The following is a 21,325-nucleotide window of genomic DNA, read 5'->3' on the forward strand; positions in this document are numbered from 1 at the left end:
GGAACATCCTTTTAAATGGGTTTCTTTTCTATTTCTGTATTTAAAAAAAATCTTAATAAAAATGATCGGATTTAAAAAACAAAGGATTGTCCAGGGTTTGGAATAAATATGGCTGATTCAATAAACAGCGCCATTCCTGCCCTCAGGTCTAGTCTGGTATTGGAGCTCAGCTCCAGTAAAGTGAATGAGGTTAGGCTGCAATACCACACACATAGCCTGCGACAGATGGTTCCGGTAGAAAGCTGCCATGGTTTTCTAATCCTGGACAACCCCTTTAAATGGAAACAGATTATTAAAACCACACCAGATTCCATGTACAGTTGCAAGAAAATATGTGAACCCTTTGGAATGATATGGATTTCTGCACAAATTGGTCATAAAATGTGATCTGATCTTCATCTAAGTCACAACAATAGACAATCACAGTCTGCTTAACCTAATAACACACAAAGAATTAAATGTTACCATGTTCTTATTGAACACACCATGTAACCATTCACAGTGCAGGTGGAAAAAGTATGTGAACCCTTGGATTTATTAACTGGTTGAACCTCCTTTGGCAGCAATAACTTCAACCAAACGTTTCCTGTAGTTGCAGATCAGACGTGCACAACGGTCAGGAGTAATTCTTGACCGATCCTCTTTACAGAACTGTTTCAGTTCAGCAATATTCTTGGGATGTCTGGTGTGAATCGCTTTCTTGAGGTCATGCCACAGCACCCCAATCGGGTTGAGGTCAGGACTCTGACTGGGCCGCTCCAGAAGGCGGATTTTCTTCTGTTTAAGCCATTCTGTTGTTGATTTGCTTCTATGCTTTGGGTCGTTGTCCTGTTGAAACACCCATCTTCTGTTGAGCTTCTGTAACTGTTGTTGATTTACTTCTATGCAGTGCTGAACTTTCTCCATTTATAGACAATTTGTCTTACCGTAGACTGATGAACAGCAAGGCTTAATCGTAGGTCTTCTGAGAGCTCTTTTGTGCGAGGCATCATTCACATCAGGCAATGCTTCTTGTGAAAAGCAAACCCAGAACTGGTGTGTGTTTTATAGGGCAGCTGTAACCAACACCTCCAATCTCATCTCATTGATTGGACTCCATTTGGCTGACACCTCACTCCAATTAGCTCTTGGAGATGTCATTAGTCTAGTCTCTAGCGGTTCATATACTTTTTCCACCTGCACTGTGAATGTTTACATGGTGTGTTCAATAAAAACATGGTAACATTTAATTCTTTGTGTGTTATTAGTTTAAGCAGACTGTGATTGTCTATTGCTGTGACTTAGATGAAGATCAGATCACATTTTATGACCAATTTGTGCAGAAATCCATATCATTCCAAAGGGTTCACATACTTTTTTTTTGCAACTGTAAGTGTCAGTAAACATCTGCCTGACTTCTGTTCGCCCAGAGTTTTAGAGGAAATTATGGGACAGTGGCAGAAATGTCTACAACAAATCTACTATATGTGTGAATATATCCTAACAGACTGAATCTGGAGCGCAGACGGCTCAGATCTGTGCAGCCTTAAAGAGGCCGAGAGCCGCACTCGTCTATCCCCATCAGTCTCGTAGAGAATGAATGGAGTGGCAGCGTGCATGCATAAAAGGGTGACTTGGGCGCCCCTAGCTGATTATTGGCAGGACAGCCTCTGTACTATCCTTTGGCACATGTATGCGTGTGATTGGCACCGCACTTTACATGCAGCACCGGCTTGTAGGTGACAAAGGCAGCAGGAATGGCGTCTGGGGATTGCAGAGGAAATTCTTCTGTGTCCCCCAAGCATGTTGGCCTAGGTGAAAATGTTACCTCTGTACCTCTGCCAGCTGACAAATCTTAATTAAAGGGGTATTCCGGTGCAGAAAACTTGACTCCTATTGAAAGCAGGTAACACAATCCTCAATTTAGGCAAAGGCTACACGACAACATTTGGGATAGGGCACAACTACACTGCAACATTTGTCGCACAACATTTTGTTGCACCAATGTCGCGCAACAATTTTTATAATGGCAGTCTATGGTGTCGCACTGCAACATGTGACATGCTGCGACTGTGACGCATCTGGAATGGGTTTTCTGCGACTGTCGCGTCGCAGTCGCAGCATGTTGCAGTGCAACACCATAGACTGCCATTATAAAAATTGTCGCGCGACATTGGTGCAACAAAATGTCATCGTGTAGACCTAGCCTTGTAGTCTGCCGACTCCTTCCGGTGGCAGTTTTAATATGCCCCATACTTTGTAGCTGCCAGAGGATTTCCCTCCCTATTGAAATTAATATAATTACGGTAAAAATGCATGGACTTTTACTGTGAATTGTTGCGCTCTTGTGATATGTTATTACAGGTAAAACATCTCAAATAAATGTGTTTCACCTGTAAAAACCGTGCGGTGGAGCTGGTGGGGACGAGCTCATTCAGCAGCTCTCTCGTGTGTGTTGCAGCCTTAGGCTACTTTCACACTTGCGGCAGAGTGATCCGGCAAGCAATTCCGTCGCCGGAACTGCCTGCCGGATCGGGCAATCTGCATGCAAATGGATACCATTTGTAGATGGGTGCAGATGCGGATCAGTCTCACAAATGCATTGCCAGGACGGATCTGTCTCTCCGTTTGTCATACGGACAAACTGATCTGTTTCTATTTATTTTGCATGCGCAGACCTGAAGGACGGATCCGGTATTCCGGTATTTTTAATGCCGGATCCGGCACTAATACATTTCAATGTAAATTAATGCCGAATCTGCCATTCCGGCAACTGATCTGGAATTTTGGAAAGAGAATACCGCAGCATGCTGCGGTATTGACTCCGTCCAAAACGCCGTTCAGTGACTGAACTGAAGACATCCTGATGCATCCTGAACGGATTTCTCTCCATTCAGAATGCATGGGGATAAAACTGATCAGTTCTTTTCCGGTATTGAGCCCCTAGGACGGAACTCAGTGCCCTTATTTGCGCATAAAGAGGCTGCAAGACTGTGTCAGTAAGGCCGCTTTCACATCTGCGCTGCCGGAGGTCACTGCACCGCAGGATCAGCATTCACTATAATGGGATCTGGCCACTTTCCGACACAGAGGTCAGCTTTCGGCTAGGCAAAAAATCCTGCATGTAGTGTTTTTGTCCGACCAAAAGCCATCATATACACAGGATACAGAGCGCTGGAGTTCACAACATAGGTGTGAACCCGGCCTAAGACTGTGACATCATCAGACAAGTGTGAATCTGGAGCAGAACTTTCCTTCTGTCCGTCCAGCTGTGATATGAATAGTGACAGTAACTACACAGATTGGATGGAAAGTTCAGACACTGGAGCATTGTGTCCACCACCGCTTCATGTCAATGTATTCACGATGATGTCACCAAAAAGTCTTACCCATGGAAGAGTTCCCCCCTCCCACACTAGATGTCTCTACTATAGTGACGTTCTAATATACTTTGTATTAAAATTGCATTTCAAGATGGACCCATTCATTTCAATTGGGGTTGCAAAAGATACAATTTCAAGATCTCTGCTTGCTGTCAGAAATGGAAGCATTCTTGTTGATATTAAGAGGCTCGTCCTGAGCATTTCCAGCTAAGTGCAGAGCTGGTGACAAGAGAGCGCTCTGACACACTGACACGAGGTCTGCACCCATGACAGGACAGCTTTAGGTGTAAACAATGTGTCCACTACAGAACAGGGAGAAATGAAAACACAAAGTAACAAAGCGGCAGAACGTTTCCTTATACAGCCTGATAGTCCTCGACGTGTGCATGAAACCGGAAGAGGCTTTTGGAAATATGAGGAATTTTAATTCTTTTTTTTTCTTTGGGATGTTGCAGGGAGGACAGACGGCACTGATGCTCGGGGTCAGCCACGGGCGCTCGGACATGGTAAAGGTCCTGCTGGACTGTGGGGCAGATGTTAACCTGGCTGCCGAGGATGGAGAAACCGCTCTGATAATCGCCTGCCAAGTGGGAAACCTGGAAATTGTGAAGCTCCTCATATCTCATCCAGACTGTGATGTGGAGCTGACGGATAAGGTAACGAGGAGCCGCATGGTCTCCTGTCCGCGGAGGTGCACGGAACTGCCCCAAATTACACACACAGTGGAAATCATAGAGGTAGAGGCCAGCAGCACCAGGGTCAGTCAAAAATACCGCCACATACCTGTAATAATTAGGTAGTGCAGGCTGAGGGGAGTCCATGAGGAGTGGAGAGCAACAAATAACGCCAGTCATTGTAGTAATAGTAACGGTAGCAGAAATAGTAGTATTTGTAATAGTAGTAGCAATAGTTATATAGGAGTAGTCTTATCAGCAATAATTCTAGTAGTAGTCTAAGGCCTCATGCACACAAACGTATTTTGTTTTGCGGATAGTATGTGGACCCATTAATTTCAATTGGTCCGCAAAAAATGCAGACAGCACACCGTCGGTGTTTGTGTATTGCGGCCACGGGGCGCTCACGTTCGTGTGCAGGAGGCCTTATAAGTAGTAATAGTTGTACTATTTGTAGTAGTGGTAGTAGTCTGTGTAATATTAGTTGTAGGAGTACTCTTATCAGTAGGAGTAGTAATTAAATGACCTGTACTGTCTGCAGTTGCACCGCTGGTTTGTACTGCTGCAGATTATTCACAGAGATTTAGAGGCTATGTGCACCTTCTGAGGTGTTTTTTTTTATAATTACATTTTACTCATTTTTAGCTAAATTTATCTTTCTTAAAAATATTGAGTCGTTTCGTCACAAAGGGTTAACTGTTTGTCTAGCTCTGTGAATGGTACTTTCACTTTGTGTGTTGTCTAATATCCTTTATCTCTAATGTAATATAAGAACTGAGCTATAGTGAGTGTTTATAATGTCAGAGAGGAGGAGCCCTTCAGGTGAGCTGCCTGACGGAAGAGAGAGAAAACTAAGATCCTGCTATGAGAGCATCTCCGCCATATACAGAGAAAACGGCTCCATATCTTTAATAAAGACCAATTTAAAAAATGTTTTTAAGCTCTAAATAAATACAATGCAAAGTATTGTGGCACCGGCCATGTGCTCCCTGCATCACAAACGCGGACCCATTCACTTGAACATGTTCTATTTTTTTACGGTGTGGACGGATCACGGACCCATTCAAGTTGTATGGGTCTCAATCCATCCCGACTGCCACACGAATGTTGCCCGTGCATTGGGGACCACAAATTGCAGTCCCTAATGCACGGAACGGCCACACAATGGCCGTGTGCATGAGGCCTTAAGCTAAGATTGCTGTACTTAGATATTTGGGGGATACTTACCTGCTCTGAACTACATGGACCCCAACAGACCGTTGGTGTCCATCATGTAACAGATCTGTCAGAGCCTTGTGTCTTCTGTTTATATGGCAAAAAGGCTGCATTCACACTACCGTGCGACGACCATGTCCGTTTTGCAGATCTGCAAACCACGGACACTAGACGTTTGCACCCCCCATCACAGTGCAGACCCGTAGACTTAAATGGATCCGCAAGATGCAGCCAAAGATAGGACATGTCCTATCTCTTGCGGCACGGACCCTGAAGCCCTCTGTTTTCTTCCACGTCTGCACCCCCACACAACTAAAAGTAGGACATGTGTGGCTGGATTGCGGACCCATTGAAGTCAGTGGGCCTGCATACGGCTGGTGCCATGGTTTGCGGATCTGCAAAATGGACACGGCCGTATGAATGCTCCTAATAGTTATGACTGAGGTGTCTGATCCCCCTTCAGTTCAGGCCTCTGTAATGTACAGAAGACCACCCATCCTGGCCAAGCCAGTCCCCCCATCTACACGGCCTCAGCTCTGAACTTTATCATATTTGACAAGAGTCGGCCAAAACTGAGCAAATGATGGAATTCCAGATTATTTCACATACCACAACTCCCACCGTGCACGGCCGCTCTGGGATGCCAGGACATTTCACACCTTCACCTCTGTGTATACTGTGCGGCTTATCACATGATGTAGAGCTGCGCCCGCAGATCTCTATCTGTACTCATGCCTCCATCACGTCCCTGGCATATAAATCTGAGATAAGCCTGGTATGCCCGGCATGTGTCCGCTGGCATCAGCCTGGCAGAAGCTGCAGATACTCCACAGCCAAAGTAAACATCATCCGGATGGATCCTCTCATATCTTTCTACAACTTCGGCTACATGCACACGACCGTATGTGTTTTGCAGTCCGCAAATTGCGGATCTGCAAAAACAAAACAGATGACGTCTGTATGTCATCATTATTTTTATTTTTTTGCAGTTTCATTGTAACAATGCCTATTTTTGTCCGCAAAACGGACAAGAATAGGACAGGTTAATATTTTTTTGCGGGGCAACGGATGCGGACAGCACACGGTGTGCTGTCCACATTTTTTGCAGACCCATTTGAATGAATGGAACCGCATCCTATCCGCAAAATAAACGGAACGGACACGGAAACAAAAATACGTTCGTGTGCATGTAGCCGCCTTCTGTTCTTATTTGTAACGTCAACTTTTCGGGGTAAATAAATTATTTTAAAAAGTTTCTAGGATCAAGCCATAGTCTATCCATCCGATTTTTGATCTCTTGTTTCACATTGCCGTTCTTAGGCCCCTTTCACACGGGCGAGTTTTCCGCGTGGGTGCAATGCTTGAGGTGAACGCATTGCACCCGCACTGAATCCGGACCCATTCCATTCTATGGGGCTGTGCACATGAGCGGTGACTTTCAATCATGAGCTGGCGGCTAAAGGACCTGTGGTGACGTCACATCACATGGTCCATCACCGTGATGATGTACCGTGTGATTGGACCATGTGATGAGCTCAGTGACCATGTTATAAGGGAAAATAATTACATCTACAGAACACCGAACCCAAACCTGAACTTCAGTGAAGAAGTTGGGGTCTGGGTACCACATTCAGTTTATGATCACGCGCGTGAAAAACACATTGCACCCGCGCAATAAAAACTGAACAACGGAACGCAATCGCAGTCAAAACTGACTGCAATTGGGTACCTACTCCCGCAATGCACCCGGGACGCATTCCGGACCTAATCTGGACACACTCGTCTGCAAGGAGCCTTACAGATGTCTGTTCAGCCATGTTTTACTTATACAGGTCCTTCTAAAAAAATTAGCATATTGTGATAAAGTTCATTATTTTCTGTAATGTGCTGATAAACATTAGACTTTCATATATTTTAGATTCATTACACACAACTGAAGTAGTGCAAGCCTTTTATTGTTTTAATATTGATGATTTTGGCATACAGCTCATGAAAACCCCAATTTCCTATCTCAAAAAATTAGCATATTTCATCCGACCAATAAAAGAAAAGTGTTTTTAATGCAAAAAAAGTAAACCTTCAAATAATTATGTTCAGTTATGCACTCAATACTTGGTCGAGAATCCTTTTGCAGAAATGACTGCTTCAATGCGGCGTGGCATGGAGGCAATCAGCCTGTGGCACTGCTGAGGTGTTATGGAGGCCCAGGATGCTTCAATGCGGCGTGGCATGGAGGCAATCAGCCTGTGGCACTGCTGAGGTGTTATGGAGGCCCAGGATGCTTCGATAGCGGCCTTAAGCTCATCCAGAGTGTTGGGTCTTGCGTCTCTCAACTTTCTCCTCCCAATATCCCACAGATTCTCTATGGGGTTCAGGTCAGGAGAGTTGGCAGGCCAATTGAGCACAGTAATACCATGGTCAGTAAACCATTTACCAGTGGTTTTGGCACTGTGAGCAGGTGCCAGGTCGTGCTGAAAAATGAAATCTTCATCTCCATAAAGCTTTTCAGCAGATGGAAGCATGAAGTGCTCCAAAATCTCCTGATAGCTAGCTGCATTGACCCTGCCCTTGATAAAACACAGTGGACCAACACCAGCAGCTGACATGGCACCCCAGACCATCACTGACTGTGGGGACTTGACACTGGACTTCAGGCATTTTGGCATTTCCCTCTCCCCAGTCTTCCTCCAGACTCTGGCACCTTGATTTCCGAATGACATACAACAGTCCAGTGCTGCTTCTCTGTAGACCAGGTCAGGCGCTTCTGCCGCTGTTTCTGGTTCAAAAGTGTCTTGACCTGGGGAATGCGGCACCTGTAGCCCATTTACTGCACACACCTATACACGGTGGCTCTGGATGTTTCTACTCCAGACTCAGTCCACTGCTATCGCAGGTCCCCCAAGGTCTGGAATCGGTCCTTCTCCACAATCTTCCTCAGGGTCCGGTCACCTCTTCTCGTTGTGCAGCGTTTTCTGCCACACTTTTTCCTTCCCACAGACTTCCCACTGAGGGGCCTTGATACAGCACTCTGGGAACAGCCTATTCCTTCAGACATGTCTTTCTGTGTCTTACCCTCTTGCTTGAGGGTGTCAGTGATGGACTTCTGGACAGCAGTCAGGTCGGCAGTCTTACCCATGATTGCGGTTTTGAGTAATGAACCAGGCTGGGAGTTTTTAAAAGCCTCAGGAATCTTTTGCAGGTGTTTAGAGTTAATTAGTTGATTCAGATGATTAGGTTAATAGCTCGTTTAGAGAACCTTTTCATGATATGCTAATTTTTTGAGATAGGGATTTTGGGTTTTCATGATCTGTATGCCAAAATCATCAATATTAAAACAATAAAAGGCTTGAACTACTTCAGTTGTGTGTAATGAATCTAAAATATATGAAAGTCTAATGTTTATCAGTACATTACAGAAAATAATGAACTTTATCACAATATGCTAATTTTTTGAGAAGGACCTGTATATGCTTAGTCTAGTTTCACACTAGCGGCAGGGGAGTTCTGCGGGTGAACAGCCTGTCAGATCCGTCCTGCCGCTAGTTCACGTGCGCCCCTGGACTGTCGCTCTGTCCCCATTGACTCCACTGCCGCTAATGTGAAATGAAAGTACACTTAAGGAAGAGCTGGGTGTCAAGCAATATGGCCATCATTACAGCTCCCTCAGAAGCTGAAGAGCAGATTAGCCTAAGGCCTCATACACATGGCAATAGCTGTTTTTGCAGTCCGCAAATTGCATATCCACAAAATTCGGATACCAGTTGTGTGCGTTCAGCATTTTGCAGAACGGTACGCCCTGCCCTCTGTAAGAAATGCCTATTTTTGTCTGCAAAATGGACAATAATACGACACGTTCTATTTTTTTTTTGCGGGACCACGGAACAGACGTCCGGATAGCACACGGTGCGCTGTCTGCATCTTGAAATGAATGGGTCCGCATCTGATTTTCAAAAAACGTGGACCAAAACCACGGTTGTGTGCATGAGGCCTTACTCTGCTTCACCATCACGTGGACCAAAACCACGGTCGTGTGCATGAGGCCTTACTCTGCTTCACCATCACCTACCAGAAGTGGTGGACAGTGGAATGGAATATCACTGCAGGATTAGAGTTTGTAGTCCGTTACCATGGAAAGTTTGGAAACACATAGTTCTTCATAGGAGCTGTAGACACAAATCGGCAGTTTTTTTTTTTTTTGCTTGATGAAGACTTTTTGCAAAGTTTCTTCATTTGTTTTAGGTGGATTTGACCATAAGTTAGTAAGAGCTTTAATCAGCGATCTTCGGCAGTACCATAGAGTTGCACGGAGCAGCAGCGCACGTGTGTGACTATAACTCGTCACTCCATAGTCTCAGGAATCACATTCTTCAGATTGGTGGGACCATTATTGATCATGTACCTGCAGCAAAGAACCAAGTCTGAACTTAATTACAATCTCAGCTCTGCTGCATCTTGCAGATCATGCCAACCTATTTGGCGGAATTTTTGCACCTGGGCGTTCAGACTTTGTGGCGAGGCCTCGTTTACAACCTCTTCATGACATACCTTTCAGGTCTTTTATAACTAACCTTGATCTTGTGTTTTTTTGTTGTCTTTTTGGAACAGGCTGGTAACTCGGCTTTGTCTATTGTGCTGGATTCCGCCCACAGTGAGATTGCAGAACTTCTACAAGCCCACACAGAGCACCGCCGTCCCTGCCCCTCCACTGACACGGGAGAAGGAGGCTCATTGTAAACAAGTATGGAGGACAAAAGACTCATTCTTCTGAGCGTTCACAGCGGATATCATCCATCTCTACACTCAACTATTCCAAATATGTGTATATGGCCTGCTTTCCGCTGCCAGGGGTCTCACACGCCGGGCTTGACTTCTACAGGAATAATGGTATCCTTATAGCAGGGGCACATTTTTTATTTTTTTTTAAATGCTAATTTTTTGCTTTTTGGGGGTTGGCAAATTTTTGTAAGTTCTGGCCTCCTTTTTTTCACAGGCTGTCTTTTTGGCGAATGAACTTTTGCATTGGGGCCCAATTTGCAAAAAAAATGCCTATAGGCGAATGAATCGGCCTGAAGGCAAAATGTAGCAAATGCAACAATTGTTTTGTTACCCTTTTGCTACTTTTTGGTTATTTCTCACTAAATAAGTATTCACCCCGCCCTTTATTACTTAAGCCTCATGCAGACGTCCATGGAACACGGTCCGTGAGATACCGGACTGGCAGGAGCGCACGGCGTCATAGCGACCAATGAGGCCGTGCACTCCTGCAATGCCAGTCCGGTATCTCACGGACAGTGTTCCATGGACGTCTGCCTGAGGCTTTACTGAGAGATTCCTTTGATAGCTCTGCCACCGCTATAACAAGGGTCTTCTTCTTCTTACCCCTCGGTTAATGGTTTTAGATGTATTTGCACCAATCGTTTGCGCCAAATTTAATATACCTTTGGCCATGTTTTTTTGAGTAGGGGGGATATGATGTAATGTGCATAAGAAACTGTCTGCAAAATGACCCCTTTTTATGTTGGTGCTCTCACTTGGGGACCTTTAAGAGAAGATATGATGATGTCATAGCACTGGATGATGTCACTGTTTGTAATTACGGGACACAGTCACTGAGAGCAGAAATGGCTGCCGTGTACATAATATATACTGTATACTATTTTTATATTATAGCACATCAGACTAGTGATGAAGGATACAGGGTCCTGACCGGGCAGAGCTGCAGGGGCCAAACAGCAGAATCAATCAGGGTTTGTTTTCTTCCCTCTTTAAAGGGGTATTCCCACCTTAAGTCCTGTGGGTATGCCAAAGGTGCCACTGCGGGGACCCTCACCTACAGAGAGAATCTCCAAATCCCAGCTGTTGCATACTGCATTCTTCCACTACAGAGACCTGCATTTATGGCATAACTATCTGGATATATTTTGTAAATGCATAAAATGTGTGTACCCCTTTAAGAATCAGAAGCACAAAAATGTAAGCACAGAATTCAGATTTATTCTGGAGCTAGACAAAAAAAAAAAAAAAAAAAAAAAAAAAAAGCACAAAACCTTATCCAGGGACACACTGTGAACCGCTTTTGTCCTGATAGCGGATCGGCCGGTCACATGAACATGTGACTGGTCAGTGCCATCACCCCCTTAGACTCTGTCAGGGATAGTCACGCCCCTTATAGACTCATCGGAACCCAATTGAAAATTTCTGAAACCAGGACACAGGCTTTTTCTAGAAGATATAAGCCTTGTTTATCTTATAATGGACATCCCCTTTAAGTATCTTTAGAGTGTATTCACACCTGAGTTTATTGCTCATTAGCAATTTTACACAGTATTAAAAATGTTAGGTATTTATCTACCAGGGATATAATTAAGGGGTAAAAGAGCGAAGTATCTGGCACCTTACATGTGGGCCACAGCGCTATTCACCGCAGCGGGGATTACAATGTTTTACTTCAATTCCCTGGCGAATGCACAGATTGCGCTGATCCTGCCAAACACATCCGGTGATCATCGCGGTTACAAATGCTGCCAGTCTTATTTTAGCTGATTACAAGACGTTCTCCTCTCAGCCAAGACAGAAATAGACTCCTAAATGGAGAGCAGCGGCATCCTTATAATGAACTCAATTTAATGTTAAAAGCAAGATTAAGATTTCAGCAATTGTGGCATTTACAGATGAGTGAGCTCTTCTCCTTAAAGGGCATGTCCATCAATTTACAGATTACATAGAATAAGTCCACATGAAAGTCACTGTGTACATAGATTACTTATCCTGTACTGATCCCGAGTTACATCCTGTATTATACTCCAGAGCTGCACTCACTATTCTGCTGGTGCAGTCACTGTGTACATACAGTACAGACCAGAAGTTTGGACACACCTTCTCATTCAAAGAGTTTTCTTTATTTTTTATTTTCATGACTATGTAAATTGTAGATTCACACTGAAGGCATCAAAACTTTGAATTAACACGTGGAATTATATACATAACAAACAAGTGTGAAACAACTGAAAATGTCATATTCTAGGTTCTTCAAAGTAGCCACCTTTTGCTTTGATTACTGCTTTGCACACTCTTGGCATTCTCTTGATGATCTTCAAGAGGTAGTCACCTGAAATGGTCTTCACTTCACAGGTGTGCCCTGTCAGGTTTAATAAGTGGGATTTCTTGCCTTATAAATGGGGTTGGGACCATCAGTTGCGTTGTGGAGAAGTCAGGTGGATACACAGCTGATAGTCCTACTGAATAGACTGTTAGAATTTGTATTATGGCAAGAAAAAAGCAGCTAAGCAAAGAAAAACGAGTGGCCATCATTACTTTAAGAAATGAAGGTCGGTCAGTCAGCCGAAAAATTGGGAAAACTTTGACCCTAAGTTCACACCTGAGCGTTTTACAGCGCGTTCAAACGCCCTGTAAAACGCTCAACACGTGAAAACCATTGCTTCCCTATGGCCCTGGTTCACACTTGAGCATTTTACAGCGCGTTTGAACGCGCTGTAAAATGCCCGACACATAAACAAGTTCTTAAACTTTTTTTGGGGCGTTTGTCGCGCGTTTGGCCATAGACTCATTGGACAACACTGCAGTCAATCACACAAACGCGCGTTTACTATTGATAAAAACGCGCGACAAATACGTGCGTAAAACGTGTGTCTCAGAAACGCTCAGGTGTGAACCCAGGGTGAAAGTAAGGGCTATTTGACCATGAAGGAGAGTGATGGGGTGCTGCGCCAGATGACCGCAGAGTGAAGGCTAAAGGGCCAACAAGTGCTAAGCATCTCTGGGAACTCCTGCAAGACTGTTGGACGACCATTTCAGGTGACTACCTCTTGAAGCTCATCAAGAGAATGCCAAGAGTGTGCAAAGCAGTAATCAAAGCAAAAGGTGGCTACTTTGAAGAACCTAGAATATGACATATTTTCAGTTGTTTCACACTTGTTTGTTATGTATATAATTCCACATGTGTTAATTCATAGTTTTGATGCCTTCAGTGTGAATCTACAATTTTCATAGTCATGAAAATAAAGAAAACTCTTTGAATGAGAAGGTGTGTCCAAACTTTTGGTCTGTACTGTACATTACATATCATGTACTGATCCCGAGTTAAATCCTGCATTCACTATTCTGCCAGGGAAGGTCCCTGTGTATAATGTAGGATGTAACTCCCAATTAGTAATATAATGTATGAACACAGTGACTGCACCAGCAGAATAGTGAGTGTAGCTCTGGAGTATAAGGCCCCTTTCACACGGGCGAGTATTCCGCGCGGATGCGATGCGTGTGTTGAACGCATTGCACCTTCACTGAATCCTGACCCATTCATTTCTATGGGGCTGTTCACACTAGCGCTGATTTTCACTCAACACTTGTGCGTTGCATGAAAATCGCAGCATGTTCTATATTCTGCGTTTTTCACGCAATGCAGGCCCCATAGAAGTGAATGGGGCTGCGTGAAAATCGTAAGCATCCGCAAGCAAGTGCGGATGCGGTGCGATTTTTCACGCACGGTTGCTAGGAGACAATTGGGATGGAGATCCGATCATTATTATTTTCCCTTATTAACATGGTTATAAGGGAAAATAATAGCATTCTGAATACAGAATGCATAGTACAATAGCGCTGGAGGGGTTAAAAAAATAAATAAAATAATTAAACTCACCTTAATCCACTTGCTCGCGCAGCCCGGCTTCTCTTCTGTCTTCTTTTTTGCTGTGTGCAGGAAAAGGACCTGTGGCGACGTCACTCCGGTCATCACATGGTCTATCACATGATCTTTTACCATGGTGATGGCCCATGTCATGACCAGAGTGACGTTACCACAGGTCCTTTTCCTGCACACAGCAAAAAAGAAGACAGAAGGAGAAGCCGGGCTGCGCGAGCAAGTGGATTAAGGAGAGTTTAATTATTTTATTTATTTTTTTACCCCTCCAGCGCTATTGTACTATACATTCTGTATTCAGAATGCTATTATTTTCCCTTATAACCATGTTATAAGGGAAAATAATACAATCTACAGAACACCGATCCCAAGCCCGAACTTCTATGAAGAAGTTCGGGTCTGGGTACCAAACATGCCGATTTTTCTCATGTGCGTGCAAAACGCATTACAATGTTTTGCACTCGCGCGGAAAAATCATGCATGTTCCCGCAACACCCGTGTGAAAGAGGCCTAATACAGGATGTAACTCAGGATCAGTACAGGATAAGTAATGTATGTACACAGTGACTGCACCAGCAGAATAGTGAGTGCAGCTCTGGAGTATAATACAGGATGTAACTCAGGATCAGTACAGGATAAGTAATGTATATACATAGTGACTCCACCAGCAGAATAGTGAGTGCAGCTCTGGAGTATAATACTGGATATACACAGCAACATTATACTGGTATGTAGATTAATTCTATATATAAATGGGATAAGGGTATTTGTGTAGAGATATACTTTAAAGGCTATGTCTACCTTCAAGGGCATTTTTTTTTATTGCATTTTATTTATTTTGGACAATTTTTTTTTCAATTGGCCTTTATTAAAAAAAATATTGAGCTTTTCTGTCACAAAGGGTTAACTGTCTAGCTGTGTGAACAGTACTTTTTCACTTTCACTTGGTGCCATCATCTAATAACCCTCATCTATTACTAAAAGGTCATAAACAGGCCACATTCTCATCACTAAGACAAGAACTGAACTATGAGGAGTGTTCATAAGGTCAGAGATAAGGAGCCCTGAGCTGAGCTGCCTGACCAAACAGAGTAAATTCAGATCCTGCTACTAGATAAACTCAAGGCTGCACAAAAACAGTGGTTCAAAATGTTTTAATAAAGACCAATTGAAAAAATGATTTTAGCTCAAAATGAGCACAATGCAATAATAAATAAATGCCCCAAAGGAGTACATAGCTTTAAGAGCACATAGCAAATCAGCAATCATAAAAATATATATATTTCTAATTCAGGTTCTGTCAGATGTGAATGTACTCATCTATATTAAAGGGGATGTTTGGTGTAGAAAACCCATTAATACACCCCTTTTAGAGAATGTAGTAGATAGATGAGCATCCTGGATGGAGGAATCCAATCAGCCAGCGCACTCTCACTCTGGAGGACCTGGCGTTACACTGCCAGCCCATGGAATAGGATGTAATACTTCACTTCTCCTGTAGGGGTGCTGCAGGTTCCCCTACAGAACACAGCTCATGAGTGTTTTGAGCAGCAGGACACCCTGTGATCGGCTGATCATCATGGACCCCATTAATAAAAAGAGACAGTACACAGCAGAGAATCCCTTTAATGTCATATTTGTAGATCAAAGTATGGCCCCGGTGCAGCCTGGTCCTACAAATGCCAGATGTATGTGCTAAAGTGCCAAATACCATTGTATTCCAGGGGCAGGGCTAGACGGGTCAGAGCTCCTACCATAGGCCCCTAGAGTCCTTACCGGCTCTTTAAGACAGGCATGTCCAAACTGCAGCCCTCCAGCTGTTGCAAAACTACAACCCCCAGCATGCCCTAATAGCTGTAAGCTATCCAGGCATGCTGGGAGTTGTAGTTTTGCAACAGCTGGAGGGCCACACTTTGGACGTGCCTGCTTTAAGAGATTACAGCACAATAGGAGTGAGTAGAGTTAGAACAGCTCAGCGCTCTCCGCACAGCCGCAATGTATATACACTGTACCTGTAACCTGCAGCAGGGGGATGATGACGTCTGATTATATTAAGCAGCTTCCATAGTTTAACTCTTTAATGCCGAGGTAATCAATGCACTTATCTTTTGTATCCTCGTTCTTGTATTTTTCTGTAAGGTCTTTCGTCTTGCCGCATATTATTCTACCGATAACTATTGTTATATATTTTTATGTCAAGTCAAGCAATAAACTATAACTTGCCCTTTGTCTTCTCTCTTGCTGCAAATTTTTACCTAAATTTAAGGCCAGACGCACACGAGCGAGTTCAAAGCGAGAAACTTGCAGCGTGCGCTGTTCTGCTCCTCTGACAGGATCGTGATCCTGAGAGTCCTGGAATCTACAGAATCAGGCTACATTCACACAACCGTACGTGTTTTGCGGTCCACAAATTGTGGATCAGCAACAAAAAACGTATGACGTCCATATGGCTTCCGTTTTTTTTTTTTTTTTGCAGATTCATTGTAATAATGCCTATCCTTGTCCGCAAAACGGACAAAAATATAGGACATGTTCTATTTTTTTTTTTTTGCAGGGCTACGGAACGGACATCGCACAAGGTGTGGTGTCCGCATTTTTTGCCTTCTATCCACAAAACAATCGCAACGGACACTGAAACAAAATACCCTCGTGTGAATGTAGCCTTACACTGACATAAGGCTGTGCAATCCTTTCAGAAGGGGACCTCACACTGACGCACGCTGCGAGTTTCTCACATTGAACGCTCATGTGCATCTTGGCTAAAGGGCACAGTGAGTACATAGACATATGAAAACAGCAAATTACACCAAATACATCAAAATGACACACTTGGAATGACCAGATAGTTATGTACTCCTCAAGGAGGGTGGGGGGGTAGCCTCACTACATCTTTAGGATAATTAATAAAAATTCTGATTCATGCAATAAGATCAGGACTCCGTAAAAGACACCATCTAGTTTGGTGCAGAAGTTTTTTTCTGGTGGTGTGTAGATTGTAATGTGACTGGGGCAGTGAGGCGCACAGTAATAAATGTATAGTAAATCTAAACGCTTTTCTGCGTGAAGATGTTCTGTTGTAATAGAGTCGGCTCCTCGTCTGCGCACTGAAGCAGCAAACAGCAGTGACTGCGCCGGAGCCAGAAACAAACTGCTGTACATTATACACAAGTAGAAGCTTCTCAGGGAGGATGACTGGAGTTGTAGTAGTGATCTAATATCCATCTCCTATCTAATGTCTCTCTATCCCTTACTACAGTCTATATGCACATTACTTCCTGAGCTTCCACAATATACTCTGCTTACAGGTGGTTAGCAGAATTATGCACGCAGCTCTGACTCTAACTACAATACATTTGCCAGGTGAAAGTGTGGGGGGGGACAGTGACTATTATGGGGCAAGATCAGAGTATTTATGGATAGAGCCTGGCTATGAAAAATCTGCATGATAAGGTCTGATTTTTACATCTTCCCTCCAACATATAACTGTCACTATATAAGCGGGTGCAGCGCTCATTGCAGGGGTCATTTTAATGACCTTGAGAAAACAAATCATCTGCATAAAGCAGCAGGATGGTAAATTAGTGAGAACGGCTCGACAAGTGCGCCCTCTGCTGGGGAAGAATGTGATTGCAAGGTAGTGTCCTACCTTATAGATCCGATGCTATAGGGCTGTGATGGCTAGCCTCCGGCACTCCAGCTGTGGTGAAAACTACAACTCCCAAAATGCACACTTGCTTGGCTGTTCTCACAATTCCATGAATGGAGCATGCTGGGAGTTGTAGTTTCACCACAGTTGGAGTGCCGGAGGTTAGCCATCACTGCTATAGGGTCTCCATTGCTTTATCATCACCGTTATTGGGGATTCCATGTGAGCAGACCCTACAAGGGGAGAAGACACACCACGCCGCACAGGTCGGGCTGTAAGCAACCATTTTATTAGAATCGTATCAGCTTAATAAAATATTCTGTTCACGTGATCAGTTTACAATCAGCCCGGATATAATAACCCTATAAACTACAACAAACAGAAAATCACCTGAGAAGACGAATGATCCTAGAAATAAAACCCATCAACAGAAAAGAACCCCCGAAATCCTCCACTGCGCCAATGCTACTTAGTGCAGAATTTGGCCCAGGCAGTATAATAACAGCAGAGTTGTATCGTGTGGGGTCCTTCCTAGGTATTAGCAGACGGGAAGTCCACTGTGCGTAGAGAAATGTCTTCCTCCACAGTCGCTGCATACACCTGTAATGTTATTACGGAAAATGAAGCTCCACCGCTATCAACATGGGCTTTGTAATCAACAACATATGTCATATACCTTGATAATCTCTTGCTTTAACGCGTTTTTCTATTTATTTATTTTTATCTTTCCAACTGCTGAATGGAAATCGCCCACAAGCTGCTGTTGACGGATCTAGTATAATGGGCCTTTTTTTTTTTTTTTCAATGTAAAACTAGGTGTGAAAGTGTCGTTAACACTCAAGACTCCCTGCAGCCACTCAAATATTCAAAACAGGATCTGGCAACAGCAAGAAGCATGCTTGTTGATGGTTTCCAGATACCAACAAGCATTTTTAATCAGGAATTAAAGTAAAAAAAAAAAAAGCAAAAGGATAATGAGGATATAGTATAAAGATGCCAAACTATACTTGCCGCCCGTCGAGGATGGAGCTTCATTTAATGGATATTATAAATACGATCTTTTGACTCATTTTCATTTCCAGAGGACAGACGCAAAATTATACAAAAATGAAATAATATTAATAATAATCTTTCTCTGCCCAAATAAAGCAGCAAAGCTCACAATTTATTCATAGACTTCTGGAAAATTAGCTCTTTTGTCTTAAATAGAATATAACTTTAGCTTATATACATATATCTTGTATGACGGGACAGACGGACAGTGCAAACATTGTGCAGTACTGCCAGACGCGAGGGGTAATATGGCGGTATTCAGCAGTATGCTGTGAATGATTAGTGCCAGGTGCCTGCTGTCGCTGGGATCACGCCTCATAAATGAAGAACGCGCGACTGTCCTTACACACAATGACTATATCCAGGATTAGAAAAACATGGCCGCTTTCTTCACCACCACCGTCCACAGGCGGTGTGCGGAATTGCAGCTCTGCCCAATTGACTCCGAATTGAGCTGCAATTGCACCCGCACTGAATCCGGACCCATTCATTTCTATGGGGCTGTGTACATGAGCGATGTTTTTTCACGCATCACTTGTGCGTTGCATGAAAATCACAGTACGTCTATATTCTGCGTTTTTCACGCAACGCAGGCCCCATAGAAATGAATGGGGATGCATGAAAATCTGAAGCATCCGCAAGCAAATGCGGATACAATGCGCTTTTCACGCATTGTTACTAAGGAGACGAGGGATGAGTTACCCGGGACCCCATTTACTTTATTATTTTCCATTATAACATGGTTATAATAGAAAATAATAGCATTCTGTATACAGAATGCAAAGTAAAAGGTCCATTGTGGGGTCAAAAATTTTAAAAAAATCTAACTCACCTCCACTTGATCGTGCAGCCGGGCTCATTGTCTTTCTTCTTCTTCTTGCAGGACCTGGCTGCAAAAGGACCTTCAGTGACGTAATCACGCTCACCACGTGGTGAGTGCGATGACGTCAACGAAAGTCCTTTTGCAGGTCCTGAAAGAAGAAGAAAGAAGACGATGCCGGCTGCGCAAACAACAAGATGAGGTGAGTTAATAATTACTTTTTTTTAACCCCTAAAGCCACATTTTACTTTGCATCCTGTATTAGGAATGCTATTATTTTCCCTTATAAGCATGTTATAAGGGAAAATAATAAAATATACAGAACACCGAACCCAAACTTCAGTGAAGAAGCCCGGGTTCAGGTCTGGGTACCGCATTGCACCCGCGCGATAAAAACTGAACATCGGAACACAATCGCAGTCAATACTGACTGCAATTGCGTGCCTACTCGGACGATTTTCCCTGATCGCATACGCAACACATACAGACACGCTCGTCTGCAAGGGGCCTTAGGGTTTATACATCAACAGTCTCATTGTGATGCTGCCGAAATTAAAGGAATTGCAAACATTTTGGTAAATGTATATATAAAGTTGCAGAATTTTAAACAGGTTTTTCTGTGTGTAAGGAAGCCGCCATGTCTTACAATCATCACATTGTAATACTGGGCGACAATCTGAACACACACGGCGCTCGCGCGTTTCGATATCATCATTCACAGCCATTTAGTCCGGATACAAGCGTCCATCTCTATAGGGCACAGGACACAGCATATATACCCCGACAGTGCAGACAGGGGGGAGGGGAGGTCACAGTGACACAGGACAATGGCCTCATACTCTACATCATTAGTCGGCTGGAAGACTGATCGGCTTAAGGTACCAGGGTCATTATTATGACCGATTCATATACTGAGCAGAGAGGGGCAGCCATAGATAGCCCAAAGCTCTCTATCAGTGGTGGGACTACAGATACCAGCATACCATGGCAGCTATTGAACCTATACCCAATGCTGAATGAGGGCATGCTGGGCCTTTGGCCTCTGACAGGACGCATGTTCTCGATTATGATAATACAGTCAGCGTGACGTTTCCCCTTTGGCGTTTCAGGATGGCCACGGCTTCTTCGTGGGTGACGCCCTCCAGGCTCTCGTTATTCACCGCCAGTATCTGGTCTCCCCGTTTTAGTCTCCCGTCCACTGCGGCGGCACCCTAGGTTAACAAACAGAAAAATCTAAGTGGATCCAAGATAAAAGACATAGACCATATAATCATAAACCGCACTGACCTGACCGGGGCCGCCACCTAATATGACAGAAATCTGATTACTATGGCAGAAGCATAGAGCCGTGCTGTAATTGGTAGGCAGCGTGTCCATAGCAAAGAGGCTGGATTAACCCTACGCTGCCAGCAGACAAGTGGAGAAACAGGCGGTCATCCTCAACTCAGCTGGCTTTGGTAATCAGATTTTTATCAAATATAAGTTTAAATGAAAATTCTCTTTACGTCATCAGAACTTAAACGAACACACTACAACTTAAACATGTAGAGAAGATAGCCAGTGGCATAGCTATAAGGGTATCAGTCTTAAATGGGCCCTAACACCAATGGGGCCCACAGTACAGCTGTTACACTGTAATAAGCTGCATGTCTGCAGTGCACATGATTTGCAGTATATTATACAGAGCAGTATTTGTTACAATGTACAAGACAATGGATTTGTAAAGGAACGGCAGGAAGTAATCAGATGCTGTCGGCCTCCGCAAGATCATATATAACGACACTCATGTTTTATTTCTATGAGTCCAAACAAGAGGAAAATGACTCCCTCCTGTTCATTACAGAGGTGAGCGATAACAGTGTTCTTCCCTGCCTCAGCCACCAGGTGGCAGCGCTGTCA

The 21,325-nt window shown here is 43.8% G+C and overlaps 2 protein-coding genes across 8 annotated transcripts in view; one reads left to right on the top strand and one right to left on the bottom strand.

Annotated features, from left to right (window-relative positions):
- Positions 1-12,102, top strand: part of KANK4 (KN motif and ankyrin repeat domains 4) — a 100,640-nt gene extending 88,538 nt beyond the window's left edge. For all 7 annotated transcript variants that reach the window (XM_044300874.1, XM_044300873.1, XM_044300872.1 and 4 more), the window contains 2 exons: positions 3,818-4,018; positions 9,857-12,102. In XM_044300874.1, the coding sequence (XP_044156809.1) occupies positions 3,818-4,018; positions 9,857-9,985 (330 nt within the window). In that variant the 3' untranslated portion in view covers positions 9,986-12,102. The remainder of the gene's footprint in view (positions 1-3,817; positions 4,019-9,856) is intronic.
- A 7,715-nt stretch (positions 12,103-19,817) lies between these two features.
- The window catches only part of PATJ (PATJ crumbs cell polarity complex component), a 195,574-nt gene continuing 194,066 nt past the window's right edge, over positions 19,818-21,325 (bottom strand). The window contains exon 39 of the mRNA XM_044302377.1: positions 19,818-20,637. Coding sequence (XP_044158312.1) covers positions 20,491-20,637 — 147 coding nt within the window. The 3' untranslated portion in view covers positions 19,818-20,490. The remainder of the gene's footprint in view (positions 20,638-21,325) is intronic.

This window comes from Bufo gargarizans, chromosome 7 (assembly GCF_014858855.1).
Source record: "Bufo gargarizans isolate SCDJY-AF-19 chromosome 7, ASM1485885v1, whole genome shotgun sequence".
NCBI lineage: Eukaryota > Metazoa > Chordata > Amphibia > Anura > Bufonidae > Bufo > Bufo gargarizans.